The sequence below is a fragment of the Harpia harpyja genome, chromosome Z, assembly GCF_026419915.1.
Source record: "Harpia harpyja isolate bHarHar1 chromosome Z, bHarHar1 primary haplotype, whole genome shotgun sequence".
In the NCBI taxonomy this organism is placed as follows: domain Eukaryota; kingdom Metazoa; phylum Chordata; class Aves; order Accipitriformes; family Accipitridae; genus Harpia; species Harpia harpyja.
In genome coordinates, this window is record NC_068969.1 from 112,124,637 (window position 1) to 112,145,701 (window position 21,065).

General features: G+C 40.3%; 1 protein-coding gene across 4 annotated transcripts in view; it reads right to left on the reverse strand.

Annotated features, from left to right (window-relative positions):
* Window positions 1-3,482: 3,482 nt before the first annotated feature.
* Window positions 3,483-21,065, reverse strand: part of EPG5 (ectopic P-granules 5 autophagy tethering factor) — a 57,974-nt gene continuing 40,391 nt past the window's right edge. For 3 of the 4 annotated variants that reach the window (XM_052776087.1, XM_052776086.1, XM_052776089.1), the window contains 13 exons: window positions 20,326-20,486; window positions 19,999-20,206; window positions 19,257-19,332; window positions 18,294-18,397; window positions 17,210-17,385; window positions 16,298-16,483; window positions 13,254-13,463; window positions 12,974-13,118; window positions 10,548-10,790; window positions 9,496-9,715; window positions 7,799-8,014; window positions 6,719-6,833; window positions 3,483-5,417 (listed from right to left, as the gene is read on the reverse strand). In XM_052776087.1, the coding sequence (XP_052632047.1) occupies window positions 5,235-5,417; window positions 6,719-6,833; window positions 7,799-8,014; window positions 9,496-9,715; window positions 10,548-10,790; window positions 12,974-13,118; window positions 13,254-13,463; window positions 16,298-16,483; window positions 17,210-17,385; window positions 18,294-18,397; window positions 19,257-19,332; window positions 19,999-20,206; window positions 20,326-20,486 (2,243 nt within the window). In that variant the 3' untranslated portion in view covers window positions 3,483-5,234. The remainder of the gene's footprint in view (window positions 5,418-6,718; window positions 6,834-7,798; window positions 8,015-9,495; window positions 9,716-10,547; window positions 10,791-12,973; window positions 13,119-13,253; window positions 13,464-16,297; window positions 16,484-17,209; window positions 17,386-18,293; window positions 18,398-19,256; window positions 19,333-19,998; window positions 20,207-20,325; window positions 20,487-21,065) is intronic. The other variant, XM_052776088.1, reaches the window with a different exon arrangement.

Below are 21,065 nucleotides of genomic sequence, written 5' to 3' on the forward strand. Positions count from 1 at the left end.
ATCTTTTTGCTTTGCTATTTTTCAAAAGTTACTTCAAAAAGCAGTTTTCACCACTCCACTTGTCAAAACACATGCAGCTTCCGAAAGCCAGCAAGTGAGCCATTTTCATGTTTCAAATACCAGCTGCGAAAAAAACACTACTGGAATTTCTGCTGGTTTGGTTTTATTATTATTATTATTATTATTCCTTAACTTCCGGAAGAGTTTATTTAAGAGTTTGGAGGAAATTTTAACTTTCAAGAGGAGCCCAAGCAAAAAGGAAAAGAGGTTTTCCAGAAGGTGGTGGAGCTGAAAGCAAGACACGCAAAGGGTGGTCTGTATTGTAACTCTACTGCAGCTCCTAGTGCCCACACAAGCAGAATCTCAGAGCTTTTTGATAAATACCCTGTGAAAATGTTTCAATAAACCAAATGGGCTTTTTTTTTTTTTTAAAGAAAAAAAGCCCCCAAAATTATTTCTAAACAGTTTCCATCTCTGTATTACATGAAAAAGGTCCTTTAAGGCCTGACTGCTCATTTCAAATTCTTCTGCGATGAAGTCGCTACTACAAAGTCTCTGGCCATCCACCGACAAGTCTCTAACCCAACTGGGAACGTGCTCCAAGACCAGGTGAATAGACCCAGCTTATGGTACAGGATGATGCAAGTCAACCTGGCGTCTTGGTCAGACAAAGGTCCAGGAGAGGGCTGTGAAGAGCGATGGGTTGGCATAGAGGAGGAGAAAAAAGAATGAAAAGCAAAGAAGTGACAAGAACCTACTTCCAGGTTTGTATCACTGGATTCAATGCTCCGTGCGATCATTCCAGCGCAGCAGCTCCAAAACTCTTCCCTTAACGATCCTGCTTCTGGTAACAACCACCGCTGGCTGGAAGCCCGAGCTGCTACTGAATTACCATCAAGCCTGTGGTCCTGCTTGCAAGCTCACCCCCAGCCTGGGAATTAATATTTTAAAGTTCAGCTCTTCATAACATCTGCGCTGGGAAAGTAAAGCACAACTTTAAATGACTTGGCCAGGATAACAAGGGGAAAAAAAAAAAAAAAGGGAAGAAAAAAATAAACGCAAGGAAATACTTGAACCTGATCTTTTCAATCCCAGTTTAAAATCCCAGCAGTGGCAAAGCCAGGTTTAATACAAATAGAAAGAGATGCAAAGATAAAAAGGAAGTTATAGCAGACAGTGTAGTCATGGACAGGTAAGCTCAGTTTCACAGGTGTCACAGGAGGAAAGAGACATCAGCAATATTAACCGGACAAACTGAATTGAATTTCTGAGCCCTTATGATTTATAGACATGTATTAGAGTAATGAGAACCCATTTCTACCTTTTTATGGGATTGAGGCTTGGCTTACAGGATTCTTCTCTTGAAAACTACTTCTTTAACTCAAGTAGTTTGGGTCCAAATAGAAGCATCAGACCTCGTGCCCCAAAACCACCCGGGATGCACTGAGCGTGCCCTGTTGCACGTTGTCAGCACCCTACACTCGGAGCACTGCCAGCAAACGCATGTCACAAAATTGCTGCAGCAATTTAGATGCGAGGAAACTCATGGATCAGCGCTGTTCGACTTTTACTTTATTTGGTTTCCAAAGCACAGTCCACGTTAGTGCAACAAATGGGAGAACAAGGAGGTCCAGGTACAGGAACCCACCACAGCCCTGGACACCAGGAAAGGCACAGAAATGAGTTTGCCTGAATCCTGTCCCTCTCCCCAGTAAGGGACCTCTTTAACCCATCCAAACCCCTACAGGATTGAGGATGAGCCACCTGAGAGCTTACAGGTCAGCATTAGCAGGCCAGCAAACACAGGTGATGGTGTGGTGGGTGTCCACTGCAGACCACCTGCCCAGGCAGTACATAAGGAAGAAACCCCACGTTGACAGGCCCTGGTCCTCACAGAGGACTCAAACCAGTATATACTGGAGGGACAAAACACAGCACATGCCAGGAGGTTTCTAGTACTGACCTCCTTTGGCCTAACAAGTGTGTTCCAGTTCCTCCCCTTCACCCCCCACTCTCCCGGTTTATACATAATCAGGGTTTGGGAGGATTTGGCCATTGCTCTGTTGAGCACTTTAGCTTCCAGAGTAAACGATACCAACTCCCATCACCACAATACCACAGCCCCTGTGGGACGCTGTAGAGGCAGCCTGCATAGGAAGCACTGTCTGCACATTTCACACATCTTGCTGCTCAACTTCTGGTTCTCCGTTCCACTAACTTAATGCCACATTCAGCTGTTATGTTCATTTCCCTATTTGACCTTATTTTCTTAATAAATACTTAAGCTGCCAACCACAGGCAACAATTCATCCCAGTGCAACAACTGCTGTGCGAGTCAAACATTCAAAAAGCCACAGATACTCATTCTCCAACTAAACTGCATGAATTGTCCAAAAGGCACACTTTCCACTGCGATCTATAATGCTAGAAACACCACAAAACTCAGTTTTCCTTCTGAGATTGCCTGGTTCCATTTATGATGTGAACAAGAACACTGCAGTTTAGGGTAGGAGGGAGGGTGGGAGATGCTGGGAATGTGAAAGTCTTTCCAGTAAAACCAGAAGAAATGAAAAGTCAATCTGTTGGGCACCACTCCGAGAATAATCCAAGCTCTGGAGTTCACATTTGTGACAGAGAACTGCCAGTGGATCTGTTAGTTCATAAAACTGTTCCCCTGTATTTGAGGAAAGCACAGGTTCAGACTTCTACTGCTAGCATGGTCACCGAGAAGCCAGAAGATTGGTTTGTGGGTGACACATAAAGCAAAAGCTGTAGCTTACGGTGAGTTCTCCCTACTTCTTAGGACCTACCATAGTGTGATACAGAGAGGACTTTAACCATGACAAAACACATTGTCTTCCTCACAATTATTAGATCGAGAAATGGGAAAAAAGTCAACAGCATCATTTCTATTACATTTTAAGCAGTAAGTTATTAAAGAAGCTGTTTCAATGGTCAAGACAAATGGACGTGATGATGGCATCAATGGTGTTTGCTGACAGCAGTAACCCCAGCCTGGTCCAACCCTGCCTACCAGCAAAGCCCTGAGAAAGAATGTTGTACCACCAGCACTGGAGGCATAGTTTTCTCCTACTTCCCTCCACACTACCAGCTTTCCCCTCATTTGGGATAAATACCAAATTCCACAGTCTGGGTCAGTTGTTAGTGCTGAAAGAACAGAACCAGTGCATCACCCTACATTACCACAGAGTTTTGGGGGATTTTGCCAGGACAGAGAAACATTATTTCTGCCATTACACAAATGAGCTTTCTCCTGGGCTCTGGGCACAAAACCAGGCTGTTGTGTCACACATGTGTTGAATCCAGGATGTTAAAGAGAAGAGTCTCCAGACCTCCGTCAACTGAGCAACTGCGTGGCATTCCCCCATCATACATTCCTCTCCAAGAACAATTACCTATTACCTGATGTGGATTCTTCCAGCATGATTCTTGAAAATATCATGGTGTTTGTCACAAATTACTTGGGGTTTCATTTTTATTTTGCATGGTCTCTGCAGACATAGCATGTTATAAATACAACATTTGTAAAAACTCAACAGCTGAAACAATATCTCATTTTAAAAATGCATGTCAAACACATATATAACTGACTTTTTCACATTTTTATGCAACTGATCAATAACATAGAATCTAATAAACCCAGTGCTTTTAAGTCTTTGGGGGGGAAAAAAGCAGCAGAATGTATTCTTCCAGACATGAATTTTCCAAAAGAGTCTGTTAAAAAACATGCTGCATCAATACCTGGTTAGTATACAGAGAGATGTACATATGTATATATATATTTATAGGCTCGCAGATAGAGCAAAGAACTCTAAGACCACATTAGGATGAAGGTGATCTAATGACCCAGCTGGCGCAGTTAGCAGAATCTGTCAAGAAGAAAAAGGTGATTTGTTCTCCAGCACCAGAACCACAGTTAAGAGCAACACTTCAAAGCATTATTGACCAGACAGTAGGTAGCACATATCCTTCCTCTAGCGACCAGAACCAATGTTTTAACGTGTAACCATGTTCTAAACAGAAAGGCACAATTAATGGAGGAAGAGAAGTGATCATTGTTCCTTCATAGAGGTGTACAGACTGGGATTGCAGGACCTTGGGCCACCTCAAATGTATCGGTGATAAAAGGGACATTAGACAAGCAACTGGGGAAACTCGCCTTCTGCTTTCCCTGAACAAAAGTGCATCTTATGGTCAGACAAGGCAACAAAACCAGGGATCATTCAGCTGAGACAATACATTTACAGGCTCGTGGTTCATGCTTTGGCAATAGAATTCTAACAAGTGATCACCGAATTTAATACAAGGTAAATACCTTTTCACAGTGTCATCTAAAATCCTGTCGTGTCATGCCCAGCTAGGCAGAAAAGAATATAATTAAGTGGTGGGTGTCCACTTGTTAAATCAGTATTTCCTAAACAACCAAACTTTCAGAACTAAGGAATCCTATCTAACATGATCATAACTGGCTATTTCCCTCCCAGACACTGGGGATCCAGAAAATCCATCTCTGGATTTAAATCACCTGACTTGGGTAGAAGTCACTTGCATTTAATCAAGCAATACGGATACAGACTCGCTAATATTTAGAAAACAGGGAAAACCAAAGTTCTTTAGTTCAAACTTTAGTTTGTATTTACAGAAGTGAGAGAAGATTTTAGGCTTACCTTTCTACTACAGATTTCTGTGGGATAGCAAAAAAAAGTAAAAATTTAAACCACTATCTTGCCAAATACAGGGATTTCACAAGTCTCCAGACACACACTCACGTAAGATTCAGAGGTATCCTGGTTAAGAACGTCAAAACCTCTTTTACACACAATCCTCCACTCACTTTGAACTGGCCTGAGTAATGACACGTTGGAAAAATTAAAAAAGGCACAAAGCAAAAACTTAAGGTGTTACAGGATGAGCTTTGCTGTCTAATGATTTGTACACCTATCCTCAGGTATCTCCTCTCAGATACGCACCATACACAGGAAGATACTCAGGTGTTTTCAGTCAACAAAAACTAAGCAATTCCACAGGCCTACAAATCAAAAGAAAAGAAAGAAAACTTTAAAGGGGAGAAAACTTGCCAGTGTGCAGTTCCCATTCACACTTCTGACTTAATTAAGTGGAACTCCGAAGGTAAAAATTACTTGTGCAATAACAACATTATATGTAAACCACAGCAATCAACATTGCATGATGATTCTGTGAGCTCAGTGCTGCTATCGTATGCTGTCCAAATAATGCACTTCTGGGTACAGAGTGTTAATAAGGAGAGCCAAGAGATTATTGCCATCTCGAAGACAATGTTCTGGATGCTTGATGAACTGAGAAGACTGGGAGAGCTGCTCTTGATAATCCATATATTGTTTGTTTGATGCCATAGATTCAAGAGCATTCAGTGCCTATAGATACAAGGGAAAATTCTGTTAGCTGTGCGTACTTTGGTCCATAACAAACTGCTTCATGAGCCATCATATGCACAATTTCACTAGAAGATCCTTATCTCCTAGAAAACCCAGAGTATTCGGAACAAAACATTTGTAAAATACAATCACATAACAGTGCTTCAAGTCAACTCGTATTTTTCAAGCTGTTCTCTCTCTGAGATCAATGTAGCAACTGTTCTATCAAGGCTTGCTAGGATTCTGTAACCCAAATATCATAAAATATTTACTTCATGAACTCAAGACATAGTTTCAAGGGAATTACACCGAACTACAAACTGTGACACACTTGAACTATTCACTTCAGGTTGTTCTTATGAACATCTTGATTTTCATAAAAGTATTATTTTACTCCCATTAATAATATTACAGAGACAATGTCAAGTTAAAAATTATATGTAAAAGAGCCTATGCTGGCAGTACCAGCTGGGGCAAATGTTGGAAACATATCTGAACAAGTTTCATTCATTTCTTAGAAGAGAAACAAGTTGTACCAAGTAAGTTACTTTGCTTTGGTTTCTAATCAACTCCTCCTTCCTCTTCCCATGCACTTACCAAAACAACAACATGGTCAGTGCACATGCTGAAGAAGGCACGTTTATTTGTCATAGGGCTTTTAAGCCCTGATCTCACATAAACAAGCGTTAGTGTGAATGTAGCCCTTCTTTCTCACTGAACAGCAGTGCAATCACAGCAGCACTGTTTTTTCCTGTTTGTTTTAAATTCCTTCGACCTGCTATGTTCCAAAGTTTCTGAACTCAGGGTTTACAGACATAAGTTCACCTGCACCTTTTCAGTATATCAGATTAGATACTGATGCCCTCATACTTATACAGAACGCTGTATAAACAGTTTTACCTAGGATCACTTTAGGTTAGGGCTCAGGCACACAGTCCTGCTACCAGAGTTCAGCAAACTCGCATCATCATCTGGCCTATGCTGCACCTGGCCTCGTCTCTGGCAAATTCCAACATGGTGTTTTGATGTATAGCAAAATAGTACACAGGTTTGTGATACACCCCCTTCCCTGAGAAGACAAGTGAGAGCAGCAAGCTATTTCGGAAATTCAGAATTTAGAGCCAGGTGTAAAGCAGAAGTAAAAAAAGATTGAGGGCATTCAGCGCCGAATAAAATCAACAAGCTAAGAGCAGGATTTAGCTCGAAAAAATGCTTGCGGTGACTTTTATAAGCTTCACCCCACAAGCTGAGCAAGCATGCAAAGAGGGCATGTCAACAAGCCAGCAATTGGCACACACTACCTGCTGGGCCTTCTGCGACAGCTTTGGCTCTGACCCCGCTTTCAAGCGGACTTGACTCTCTGCAGGAATCTGCACCAAGAGGAAGGCGGACAAACTGCGGGCAACCACCCGAAACCTTGCATAGGGAAAAGGACAGAGAGAGAAGGTGATACCAAATTTGCAAGTTCTCGACAGCGGATAAACTGGAAGTTCTATCCTATGAGATCTCTCTGATGAGGAACATAGTAAAGGCTTTAGAGGATCTTTTTCAATGCATTAGAAAAAAATAAATCACTTTAAAATATACATAACAGGATGTCATACATACTAGAGGATAATATAATACCATACGTATGAAATGTTACATCTGTTCCAAGCTTAGCTGAAGCTTTGAAGTCACATCTGAAATACTCCTTCATTTCACAGCCTTTGAAACAGTGTCATCACCCAAATCAAAGGGCGAGTTGAACAAGACTAAGATTTCAGAACAATTTCAACAGGATTGCATCCCAGAAGGTCTTTATAAACACAAAGTTATGTTTAAGTACTGTGTTGAACCACAAACATTTACGTGTTTTTTCTTGGCATTCTTTCCATGGTGAACTTGATTTTAATACCTAACAACCAAACTTGGTGTCTCTCTTTAGAAGGTAAAGTGAGTAACAAGCAAGCAAATACTTCTTTGAGCTACTCTTAACATTTCCAACCCCTCAAGGTCAAGATGGAAAAGGCAACATGCATGTAATCATACAAAATTCTCGTGAGGTCAACTGGAACAGTCTTCTGCAGACTAGCTGAAAGTATCTTCCTGTAACAAACAGTTTCCCTACAAACTTTGCTGGAGATGGACATTAAGCCAGAATCACAACTGCATTTTCTTTCCTTTTCCACCACAAACTTTGAAGAAGTTCATTTTCACTTCTTAACCAGATTAAAAAACTTGCTACATTTTTTCTGTGATGGGCCCAAACAACTTTACAAATTTGGACAGCATGGATTCAGAACATCTTTTGACATTGCACTGTGCAGTCTGGACCTAGGCTGCAGCTTTTTTAACATGATGACTCCAACCAATTAATTTGCCACACCTTCAACCCTTACCTGGGTGACAAAGGAGACCTCCTGCCTAGACCAATAGCACCAAGTATTCCAGAAGTCAGTCTCTCTTCAGCCAGCTGACTCTGCCTGCCCTGGATCGACAGCAGTGTCCGAATGACAGATTCAATCAGAACGGTGTCATCTTGCTCCATGTGAATCAAGGATAACTGCATGGCTTTATGCCACCAAAGAAACAGCTTCGCCTCCTCCTTCGCTGAGCTTTAGGTGAGATTTAAAGAATAAAATAAAACAAAATATAATTACAAAAGAGAGTCAGATGCATAGGTTAAGAAGTTTGTGTCTCTCCCCATTAGGCCCATGAAGAATTCAGATGGTTTATTAATGAGAGCTAATCTTACTATACGAGGATAGCATAACTATACTACCCCACCAGTTATTATACCACTGTAACTGCCGTTGTTCTGGATTTGATCCAGACACCAGCTAGCAGGTTTTAAGGGCCTATAAGAGTACAAAAAACAATGCTTCCTTTTAAGCTTTACAACTGAGAATAAATTATATTGCAGCCATAACAGGATTTAAACTTGTTTAAGACTTGGTATAAAAGGAATGAAGCTGTATCTCTACTCTTTTTTTTTTTTCCTCTTCGCTTACCAATAAAACACTTTAGGAAGCACTAGCTGTTGTTTCCACAACAATTTAGACTTTTAATATGATCTTCTAGAAAAGGAAACGTTGAAGTTTTTTGTTGAGCAAAGCACAAAGTGAAGTTCCCCCTATGATATTTTTAATCTTCCCGCAAACATTTTGCAGTTTAAGTTAACAAGCTCAGATTTTCCACATAAAGCATCAGCACGAGTTTCCTGCATCAGACTATCCTCACATTACTCCGCCCAGTCATTTCCCATCCCAGGCACCCTCAGCTTTGATGTTTAGAGCAAGGTTTAATTTGCTGCGTATGGTGGCTTTGCTGTCTCCTTCACACTTTGGCAATCGAATTACTATGGTACCTACAACAGTGAAAGTATTCTTTGAATTTCAAGAAACAGTGGGAATGTACATTTTCCAAAAATGTTCTTTCACAGCAAACATGAACATTAACATGGAAAAATATTCACCATGCTTGCTAAATTCTGGCAATTTCAACAGCTACTGTAAATACAGCTGTTACATACTTTAGGTAAAAAGTATTATCATTTTAATCCCAAAGCTATCCATCCTTTCCCGCTGGAACCCTGTTATCTAGTAAGTTGTTTTATAGCAATACAGGCCCCTAACTCTGGGCACCCCACCAAATCCACTGGGTTCAGATTTGGCTCACAGATGCTGAACGCCAGGTGTCTGAGTGTCAAACTCAATATTTAGCACATAACTCATCCCACCTAGTGGACATTCGGGAGAGTGGAACCCACAGTGATTTAGGGTTTGCTTAAAGTAGCTTTAACTGAACACAAATCCAGGCTGCCATTGAAATCAAGCTTCTCTGACTGAAAACCGACCAAAACTGCACCAGAAGTGTTCAAGTGAATAAAATTCCTTCTTCTGTTTAACCACAACTACTATTAGCGTTGGCACTGTCGTTGAGCAGACTCCTTAACAGTGGATATAGAAACTTCGGCCATTTCATCCAGCAGCCTGGTGAAATGAACCTAATTAACTTGGCCACCTAATTATACCAGCTATACAACTACAGCCTTATTTAAAAGTCAAAGTATATTCAGAAGCCTTGAATTTTGTACCTTGGGTACACTTGCTCCAGCCATTTGTTGATGGTTAGCAGGATTTTCATTTCATTGGTAAGAGTTTGGTCAGTGTTTAGGCATTGCAGCAGGTAGACATACAGGGTCAAGTAGCTTCCTAAAGACAGACACTCCTGCAGGAATTCTTCCATGGTTAGCTCAGGAACTTGGAGGGAGGCAAGTATAGGGCCCCAGCCTAAATCCTGGTGGTGAGGAAAATCTATAAAGAAAACAAAAGGACAGAACAAAGAACAGGCGAGAAAGCAGTACTTGGTAAAACCTAAGAACTGGAACTACTTCACTGTGTTCTTGTAAGTTACAGAATTTGGGCTGGTTTAGCTGTTTTCCAGGTAATCAGTTTGTCATGCAACTCTAAAGGAGAGAAAAGAAAAATTCCACTATCATAGGGCACCTCCTTGAGGTCAAGGAGAGATATTTTCCCAGCATTCAGTCAGGATTAAATTTGAAAATTTTAGCGATGGAATTCTAAATATTTCCTTCAGGTGTACTGAAATCTGATCACACAGAATGTGGAAGAAATTGAAATGTAGTTCCACAAGGAATATGTAAACAGAAAGAAAAAAAAAAAAAAAACAAACAAAACCCACACCAAAAAACCCCCCACACCACAGAATTTCAGAGTTTTACCAATCAAGAATATTTTTTCTTAAGTTAGCCCACAGAACACTAGAGGAGGGGACAAATACCTGTTTTGTTCTCTTGAAATGATTGTTTTTTTAAAAAGTTGCAAAAGAGCAAATCATTTTTCACAGAGACAGGTATAGTTGTTAAGAAAATACACAGTTAGAGCACTTGAAAAACCCAAACCACAGTGCCCTAACTTTTCTACAACTAGTTACTACAGCACATACGTGTGACAGTTGGGAGCCATTAGATACAAAGAAAGGAGCTCTGATTACAGAAACCAGATTAAAACCCAGTTCCAGTACTGGGCAGCAGGAAGCTATAGGGATTCCAGACTATTTGTATTTAATGGGCATCCAAGACTGATCAAAGTTTGAGACAAGCAGCAGCAGAAGACAGACTCCTACCTTCATTGAAGTAAGCAGTGATACAGGCTTCTGTCGTCTCTGCCATGTGTCGCACAGAGGCCAGGCTCTGACACGCTGCTGTGAGAAGAGGCATTGCTAACAACCCGTGCACTTTGCTGTCAATCCACTTTCGTAAGCTCCCCCGTAGCGACTCAGCTGTTGTAACGCTAGAATTGTTCATCATCGTCAGCGTTTCTGTAAAGAGACTGCTGAGGGCCATATGACGTGTTTGCAGATCCATATCTGAAAGTCAGAAATAAGAGAGCTGTTTCAGTAAAGAGACACTAGAACCCAAATTCAACTTCACCACTGAACGCTTTCTGTAGATACTGGGAAAAGCCTCTTGCTCATTACACATCTCAATTCCTTGTCTGTACTTATGAAGCTGCAGTAAGACACCCGTTCCTCGCAGTCTCTTCCCTTGATGTGATAGTTCATCATTTGTTAAACAGAGAGACAGCTGATAACACTGTACAGCAGAGTACATTGGAGCCCATCTTTCACCTACGGTCTCTTACCATGACTACAGTGCAAATAAATTGAATGATAAAGCACATTTACAGTCTCCAAGAAAACTTGGGTATTAAAACACAGTTTAAAGGACAGCTTAGAGTGAAACAATCAAGATTATAGGTGATTCAATTTGAAATATGACCAAGATGAACCCTAAAATGTTGCAATCCCCTCATGCATTTCCAGGATTCTAGATTTCCTGATAAACCCAGTGTTCTGCCCCAGAATATTTTTTGAAACCATCTCTTGGCGTTGCCTGAACATGTTATCACGGGCCACCTGTAACAGTACCCTTGAAGCACAAATGCTTCCTGCGCTTGGCTCTTAAAAGTTTAACTACAGAGCAGACCTTTGCACATATTGATGAAAAAAGCCACTATTGTTATAAAAGAAACTTTTCAAACAACATCAGGCATTGTAGAAGGAAAAATTTCAACTGGTTATAAAGAAAAGTTGCGCACAAAGAAGGATTAATCACTGCAAAAACATCGCCCAAAGGGGTTGAGACCTCCACACTTGCAGATATTTGGGAGGTCACTGGACAAAGCCCTGAACAACCTGATTTAACTTTGAAGCTAGCCCTGGTTTGAGGAGAAGGTTGGACTACAGGCCTCCAAAAGCCCTTCCAAACTAAGCTATTCTGTCCGTATCTACCTACTAAGAAAAAAAAAAGGGGGGGGGGGCACAAAAAAAAAAAGCCCCAAAAGTCATCTGTCACGGCACAGCTCTCCAGTAAGGTAAAAATCTCTTATCCCAGACCAACCGAGAAAGACGATGCCAGGAGGTTAACTGACTTGCCTACGGTCACAACGAGTTTTACAGCCAAGTCCCACAGGCTGCAGACCACCGAGTGGGACCACCACCAGATACCTGACACCAGAGCCCACCAGATCCTCTGGGACAAGCCCTGGCACACTGCCCACACGAGAAGTCCAGCTTTCTCCTCTTCAGCTGTTGTCAACAGAAGGTGTTGCTTGCAAAAACTTCTGCCAGCCCCCTCCAAACCGCGCAGAGAAGCTAAATCTGATACACACCACCACCTCCCTGCCACTCTGCATCAGTGATCCTCGGGCACGAGCAACACGGAGCATCCTCTCTTTCAGCCTTTTAACGCATACAAGCGTGCACAGGGGTTCATGAAACAGAGCTACTCCTCTGATACTGGAGCTCCTGTCTCCTCCAAAATTTCTCAGCCACAAGGAGCGTCAGCAGCAACAGGCAAGCCTTCACGTCTCCAAGACGCAAAGAGTTTTACGGACTACGGGGCTGTCCTACAGAGCTTCCCCAAGTAGCAACACAAATACTGAGGCACAGTTATGACTCTCAGATTTTCAGACACTTTCAGACACTCTTGCTAGCACACCTCTGTGACTCATAGATAGGAAGAGACACGACTCCTGACAAGTATTTCTGTGTAGTACAGCAAGAAGACTGATTTCACCTGCAGTTTTAGTTTGAGAGAGGAAGCTCAGGATGGTACTAGACTAAAAATGAGATCAATATAAATGCTGTGGGTGTGGATACACCATACTACTAGCGTACATCAACATAATTCCCCTACTTCAATATAGTCAAGTTTTCCCAAATGCACAACAGTTTAGAACCGTTTCTTAGAACCCAATCCCTCAGGACCAAGAGAGTGTATTTGTGTCATCAGTTTTACTCACAACATAACCCCTGTTTCTTCTGTTGGTTCTGTCACTCTTGACAGCTCTATGGGGTAACGTTCATATTTTTGTTTTGCACTAATAGACCACCTATACATATATCACCAAAGCAACATGCCCTGCTGCCCATAAGGGAGACATTATAGTAATGCAAGTAATTACATAGTCACAGATGTTCAACAATCCATGCAGTAGAGTAAGGATCTTGACAGCTTTAAAGTAATTTGCCGCTTCTTTAACACAAACCTGGCGGATTAAAGATGACTATATCATCTAGCAACTTGGACATTTCTTGTTCCAAAACTGCAAGAGTAATCTTTCCGCTTTGTTCTAAGGTGCTGAGAAATTGAACCACCTGGCGAATATACGCTCGGCACTTCAGCGTTGCATCCTGGTAATCAAAATTAAAATAAATTAGAAAAAAAAATCATGCTTCGTACTCTTTCCACACTCCATAATATACAAAAGCAGAACATTGCAAATGACAAGAACAGCTCAGAGACACTGCAAAACCAGTGCAACTTACAAGGTGGATGTGGCTATCCGAAGATGAACCAAAGCCTGCTGAGATTTTCAGGAGCTTCACTATCAGTTCAGCTGCAGTATCCTTAGCAAGGATAACAGAGGGAGGGTAGTGACTGTTGCAGTAGCTGATGATGCTTTGATAAGACGAAATGCCCACAAGCTGCCAAGGAAGGGAGCTGGTCTGTCCAAGAAGATTGATGAGTGGCGATTCCTGAAGATTTAAAGACATCAGTCTAAGCTCCACCTTCTTTGCCATTTTAAATTAATATTCACAGTACTCAATATTGGAAGGAAGCCAAGACTCCAAAATTTGAAGGAGATGGAGCAGAAATAGATGACCACTGGGAGTCTGGCTGAAAAGCAACTCCTCATTCAAGCAACATGTGTATGTCATCTCTAGCATTCACACAACAGTACTTAGACTGCTGCAGCAGCTCTAACCAAGCAAAAAAGTCAGTGAGAGACATTAAAATTTGTCATGTAAACACATAAAGACAGCTAGAAAGAAATGGAGACCCTACAAGGTAAAGTCACTTCAGTAGAGGTTTAAAAAAGGCATTAAAAAAAAATTATGAAAAAAAAAATTAATCTAAGTTCACAGTTGAACCAGCTACAGAAGCCTGGTCCCTCGATTTTCCATTCAGTAAATCATCTAGCAACCTGGGGGACTCCTCAAGTGCTTATTCTCGTAAATACCATCCTGAACAGTACAGCAGCCTACAGTATCCACAGCTCACACAGGCAGTGCAAGTATGTAGATGGTAAAGTCTCTCTGTCTACAAGCAGCAGAGAGTCTATCCTCAGCTACTGCCATCCTCCTCCCACAGGTTCGTATACATCTGCAATACAAAAGGGCCCGCCTGGACACTGAGAAACACCAAATTATTACATGTTCTAGAAAGAACAAATACTGTAATTGTGTTGACATCCAACACAACCTAAAGACTTTAAGGATCCAGAACAGACCCAAATTAGACTACATCAACAAGAACGTGACACTGGTACATCAAGTACTTCTCAAGTTGCTCATGCACTGGAACACTGGGCTGAGAAAGTTTGAGATTGAGGTCAAGGTGTCACAGGAACATTCTGGGAGGTAAAAAACAAGTGATGGCAGCTGTCAGTTTAACATATTGCTGGAGGCTAGGAGAGAATTCCTGAGGCTGACTCATACAATGTGCAAACAGGTATCTTTCCAAGCTTGAGAAGCTTCAGATAAGCAAATACATTCAGGTCAAAGCACGTGAACTCCGGCGATTTTCCAAAACTGGAATACGACGTTGATCAAAGGCTGCTGGTGACAGCTTGACACAGCATCTCCTAATGCCTCAGAGGAAATGGAAAACGGAAGATGCTCCAAGTGGGAGAAAGCTGGCAGATGTGAAATGGGACTTCTTGAAGATTACCCAGCCCCTCTGGAAGAGTCCTCTAGAACGAATGGGCTGAACGAGACCATGCTAGATTTACCCACACAGAGCTCTCAGCAAAAGCAGGGTTTGGAAAGTTCATCCTAACACCTAGTGTTCTCTTTCCTAGTCTAACAATTCAGAAATACTGGAATGCAACTATAAATGGGAAAAGCCCTGAGAAACCACAGATGATCAAATCCCCCTTCAGAGTAAGGCGACAAGAAAACTCAACCTATGATTCAACAGATGAAGTAATCTGTCCCCAGTAATTCACCAGAAGCAGACATATTTCTGCTTATATATATATTAAAAATATATCTGGTCTTCAAGATGTTGTTACACCATTGTGACTTGTCATCACATCATATGTAGTTAGGAGGGGAGCATTTTATGGTAAGAAATACATGTTTGCAAAAGCAGTTCTGAGTAAGTACTGAACAACACTTATAAATAACTCCTGAGAAAACATGTTCAAGCAGACAACTAAATATTTTCCTTTTAGACAGCTGTGAAAAAAACTACGCTCAGATCAAGTGCTGCTCCTAACCTCACAGGGACTAATCCCATTGCTGAGCTGTGCTTAACACAACCAACTGGAAGTGTGACCAGTACTGAAGGTCAGGTTGGAAAACATCACGAACATGCACAGTAAGACACAGAGCCAGGCATACGCTTTTCATAAATGGAATTTTCATAAAATTCCTGACCATCCCTCCACACATTCATGTTTGCCACTCAGAAAAAGCAGCAAGGAACAGCAGAGATTTACATGACTGGCCGTGACAGAATAAATGTGACTCAGTGAGCCTCCCAATTCTTCTCACGGCATCACAGGTGCTACAGACACGAACACCACAGTCCGAGCTGCTCCTGCACTCACATCAGCAGACTGCCTGAATCAAACCGGGCAGACGCAAGACACTGTTTTCACTCAGACTGTCAGAAAAAGCTTCACCTTAAGTTATACATAATATTGTGCATGCATATATATATATATATGCATGCACAATACATATGCATCTATGTATAGGTACACATAACATATATATATATATGCACATGTATTATAGGTGCATATGTAAATTCTTGCTAATACTACCTCTACTTTGCATGTGCTTATAACTAAGGCTCTCCAAAACCAGGCAAGAGAAAAGGAAATGGACATTTTAATTAAGGGATGGCCTAAGAGACAAGAAAACTATACAGTACAGCATCCCATACTTGAATGAAAAGAAAAACAACTGCACAGTGGCTTTATATAATAACAATAATTTTTTGAACACTAATGAAACTAGCATACATATTTGTTCTTTCCAGAACCCAGAGTATCATTTTGTAACTCCAGGAAACTGTATTTATTTGCTTACTCTTTGCAACACTACTGGATCACAGCACCTACAGAAGCTTCTTAAAATGAACAGCAGGTCTTCTTTTTTCACACAAGTTATACAAAATGCCTCACATAAGGAATTAGTCTTGGCCATCTCTGGAATACAATTTGGATATTTTACCTATGCAAAAAACACTTCCAAGTTAATCATTCTGCAAGTGAGAAAGAAGTCACATCCTGTGCCCTTGCTAGCAAAAGATTATTCTTCTTTTAAGACAGACAGGTATGAACTTTTCCAAAAATTACCTCTTTGCCTGCAAGTTGTTCCTCCTTTGCCAACAGGACCATCATATACAGCAAACAGACAATCATATTGTGAGTCTGAGGATGAGGGTTGGGATTCCAGGCATCAGAGAGGACACTGACCCAGTTTATTTCACATAAAACATAACCCAAGAATAAGAAACAACTCTTGGGGCTGCCTCTTTCAATCTAGGAAGGAAAAAGATAAAAAGACAGGCACATAAAACAATGTAAGATGTAAACACTTTCATACTTGTCAGTTCCTTAGCCAACTACAAATCTACAGCAGCATTTTAGCTCAGCAGAAGAGTAGACAGATGCCACTTCTCCATCATTTTGCCCACCACCACCAGAAGAGTTGCACATATAACTTTCTAAGCCTCTCAAACAACCAGTACAGAATACCAAGCTACTGCAAACTAGAAAAAAATAATTACAAACTCTTAGCTGCGTGATTGCATCCATTTCTTTTCACTCTAAGAGAAACTAAGAAACTTTAAGCCTGTTTAGAACTCCAAGAAGAACTCATCCCAAACAGATAAGCAGTAAAACCTGAGGCACTTCCACACCTATCTGCAGCTTTACATTGTCTCAGAAAAATTGGAAGTAAGAACAACACGGTAACAGTAAAATATATTAACTCCAACTAAATACATATTAAATATATATGTAATACATGAGACATTCAGATAGAGCAATGACAGATTACAAAGACTGCCAGCTTTACACCTCTCCACAACTTTGTCCAAGACTCAGTAGCACTCCTTCACAAAAATCAATCACAAAACGAGCAGCTGTGAATGCTACAAACAAACTTCAAAAGCTTACTTGCCAAAAGAACCGTCTCCAGCTCTCCAGTTATTTTCAAGGGCAACACCGATTATAAACTTAATTCAACAGATGCTGTGTACTCACTTTAAAGAACTCTTCCATAAGCACCTGGTCTGGATGCATTTCCTTCCATGGGAGCCTTCTGAACTCAGTATGGAAAGTATAGAGAATAAACTCTGGCATTCTGGGAGCTGTGCAACATTCACAGTAATGCATTAGATGTAACCAGAGCGGCCCATGGTGGCTTGGCAACAGCTTATCTAGATTCAAAGATAATAGCTGAATTAACAGCAGCAAAAATTCAGGGAAAGCTTGATTACAGAAGGAAGTCCAATTTTGAAGATGAAAAAACATACATGCAAGTTACGCTAAAATATATTTGTCAAAAAAAAAAAAAAAAAAGCACATCAACCTTTTGGATTTTTTTCTCCAAATCAACAAGTGGGGAAGCTTATGATTTCATGCCCTTCCTCGATCTTTTGAAGAGTTGCTGGACAATAATCTGAAGTTATAAAATACTCTTTCTGTGTAGGACTTCATTGCTTTTATGTTGGGTTCTTTGGGGTTTTTTTAAAAAGATCTTATGTATCTCGAATTTTATAAAACACACATTAATGTTATTTTTAATTATTTATTTTTACAAGATAAGTTTGAATCTAGCTCATCCCTAGAAGTTGTTAAGAGGTATTGTGAAATTAATTTTTTCCCATTCCTACATCTAACTACATATTAGGCACAATAAGCAATGCTAAATAGGAGCTCAGAATGATCAGTTGTGGAAATTACATTATCCCCAAGAATAGCTGTCGAGACACATGTATTGGTCATCGTGACATGCTACTGCATATGTTATATGGGAACAACATACAGACCTGGAATGAAGTCATACACTTCTCATGACAGCTCATTTTGTTTTGCTTTCCTTCACATTAACTTTGTTAACTGACATACGCATTTATCAATCACATTATCTACCCTTGCCAAGGAAAAAAGCTGTCTTTTAAGGATGAAATAAAGAAATGCTCCTGGTACCACTGCAGTGATCATCTTGGCTAAAATGTTCATAACAAACAAAATCCCCTCACGTCCCACAACTCAGTCAAAAATCTTTTTTGGTCTGATAGAACAGAAAGTGCCACTACATTAAAATAGCATGGACTTCACCCACCTTTAAAGCTCTCGTGCAAAAGCTTGATGCAATCTGTAAACAAACAGACCACGGTGGATGCTACAGCAGTGTCGCTCTCTAACCAAGGGTAGCAGGGCTGGTTACTTAAAAAAAGAAGTAGTGAAGCAACACAAATTTCAGTGCTGAGCTACCAGAACATAAACAGATCATAAACACTAAAGCATTTTAAATATTCTAAAGCATAGTAAATCAATATAGTACAGGTATCAGCAGCTCTCTCAAACTCAACTCTTCGACCTTAGAACAGGTACATACTTAATATCACACTGAGGATCCACGACACCACTGAGTAAGCACAGATTACTTGTTTGATATTTCATAACTGAATTAAAGACCAAAACACAGGAATTTCTGAATGACAGCACATACTACCTGCAGTCAGCCTTCCAATCAAGTGCTAAAGATGCGCTCACAACTCAAAAAGCTTTTGGTTTTGGAAGAAAGTACAATTTAAATGTGTAATACTACAAATAACTGTCCATGTGAAGACAGAGGTATACAAGACAATAGATCATCATAGAACTGATTTAGACTGAAGTTTCTTTACATACCACTGGCATTTGGGGTTGTATTTGTTTGGCTTTTTTGTTTTGTTTTAAACTAAGGCATTATAGATATTGTGGAAGCTAAAAAAAAGGAATCTAAAATTCAAATTTCAGTGTTTTGAGAACTGATTACAATCCGTATTTTTCTCATAACCAAGCTCTGGTCAGGAAGCAGAGATATTTCTTGTATCTAAAATAATTATTCAATCCAAGCCTTGGAAAATTTGAATTAGTTCCGTAATTATTACGGATATGACACAAGTAACAGCTATTTAAATGGAAGGTCACAATACAGTCATGATTTAGAAAAAAACAGGTTAACAATGAAAGCCATTCTTATAGGGCTGAAGTCCTTACTTTAGCAAAAATTCATTTCATATTAAAATGCAATATATACCTTGCATCTTCCTTATCCAAGACCAGTATCCATGGTTTAAAGAGTCCAGCAATGACTGAATACAAGGACTGCAATGCTAGAAGAAAACAAAACAAAGTTGCTTTTTTTCCTTCAAATCAGCAGTAGTGAACATATTACACTTTTCTAAACTTGAATACAGCGTCCTTTGCTTAGTCCAACATTTAATCAGTTCTTCCTCATCAAATAAAAATTTAAAATACAATATGCTTATTAGTAACTCTCGTTAACAATATGGTGGTTGTAACAACAATCATAAACATTTTGCATTGCTTAGATGTTTTATTAATATCACTTTAACACATCTGAAATTGTGGGGGTAATGATGATTCACACTTTAAACCTGCATATACTAAAATGGGTTTTGGTGAGCTTCTCCAAATCAAAATCACACCGTGATGAAATTCAGTAGTCCCTCATTGCCAAACCTCTGCTCAGTGCAAAAGACTGTATTTTTCTTTGAAGACAGTATGATCTCTTCATAAAATAATTTTAAAGCAAGCTAAAATATAAACAAGCTTCCTCCAGCAAGCATAAAGATAAAGCATAAAGTCTCACATGGCCATGAAGCAGCATCGACATTTCCCATCTGTATTTTAACGTTCTCATCATCGTACAAATGCAGAGTAAGAAGATTTTACTGTATATTTAAATGGTCTTTAACAGAGGAAATTAGAGAAACCGAGTGCCTGTTCTTAAGTAATTTGCTTTTAAGACACATTACCTGCTAGAATTCTGTTACTGCCAACAGGCTCTTGGGCTAAATTGGCAACTTCGGTGTCAATAAGTCGTTTAGTAAGATACTCCAGAAATTTATTCACTTCAGCCACATAAGGACTCCATTTTGAAAACAGGCCAAAAGTCCTGAAGTCCATCGAAGCCAGTCGGAGTTTGCAGAAAGATGTGGAAAGCCATTCTATTGTCTCTCTAACCTGTAAAAAGAAGGAAACTATTAATCAGCTACAGAAAGACTGCACAGCGGTGTTATTTGTCACTGGTAGACATCTGTTTCGGCTAGAAAACATAATAGATCAACCAAAGAGGCACCCACCTGTTCTGCAGAGAGGAGAATTTTTGCAGCATCCCGCAATACAGGACTTTCAGTAGAATCACTTTTCTTGAAGCTTCCCTGTTCAGTCACTGATGAACCACATCCCAAAGCTTCAAGTGATGCCTTCCAACAGTCAGGGCTTAGAAGCTGCTCTGATGAGCCTTAAGAAGAAAGAGAAGGGAATACATTTGTGAAAATCAGGAGAAGGATATTAGTCCCTTTCTCAATGCAAGTCAGAAGAGGTTGAAATTAGAGTTCCCTGCTACATAAAAAAATTAGGTGAGGCAGGAGTTTAAAAGCCCCAAGTTAATGGTGAGAGAAACCTCCAATTCCCAAAGATAAGTAATTTAACATTCCTTTTTGGCATCTACATGCTCTCCTCTTAGAGAGTTTCCCAGGCACTTAGTACATCCCTGGCTACAAACACATATTAAGAGACAGTTGTTGCCTCAGCACATATGGTTTGACAGAAAGGAAGTACTTTCGTTCTCATTTTAGAGGCTCATCAGATTATAGGTAGCATCTAATGTGAACCAGGACATTTTCAGCAAATTTCAGTATCAATCCCAAGTCTCCATAATTCCAGTTCTCAGTTTGACATTAAAGGGTGCTCAAGAACAAGGATGCTGCGTTAGAGACTGTGGCATAATTATAATTAAGTGCTTCCATTAATAGAAACCTCTCCTCCATCCTTCTCCTGAAGGATGAAAATCTGTTGTCACTGACGCGTGTACTTCAAT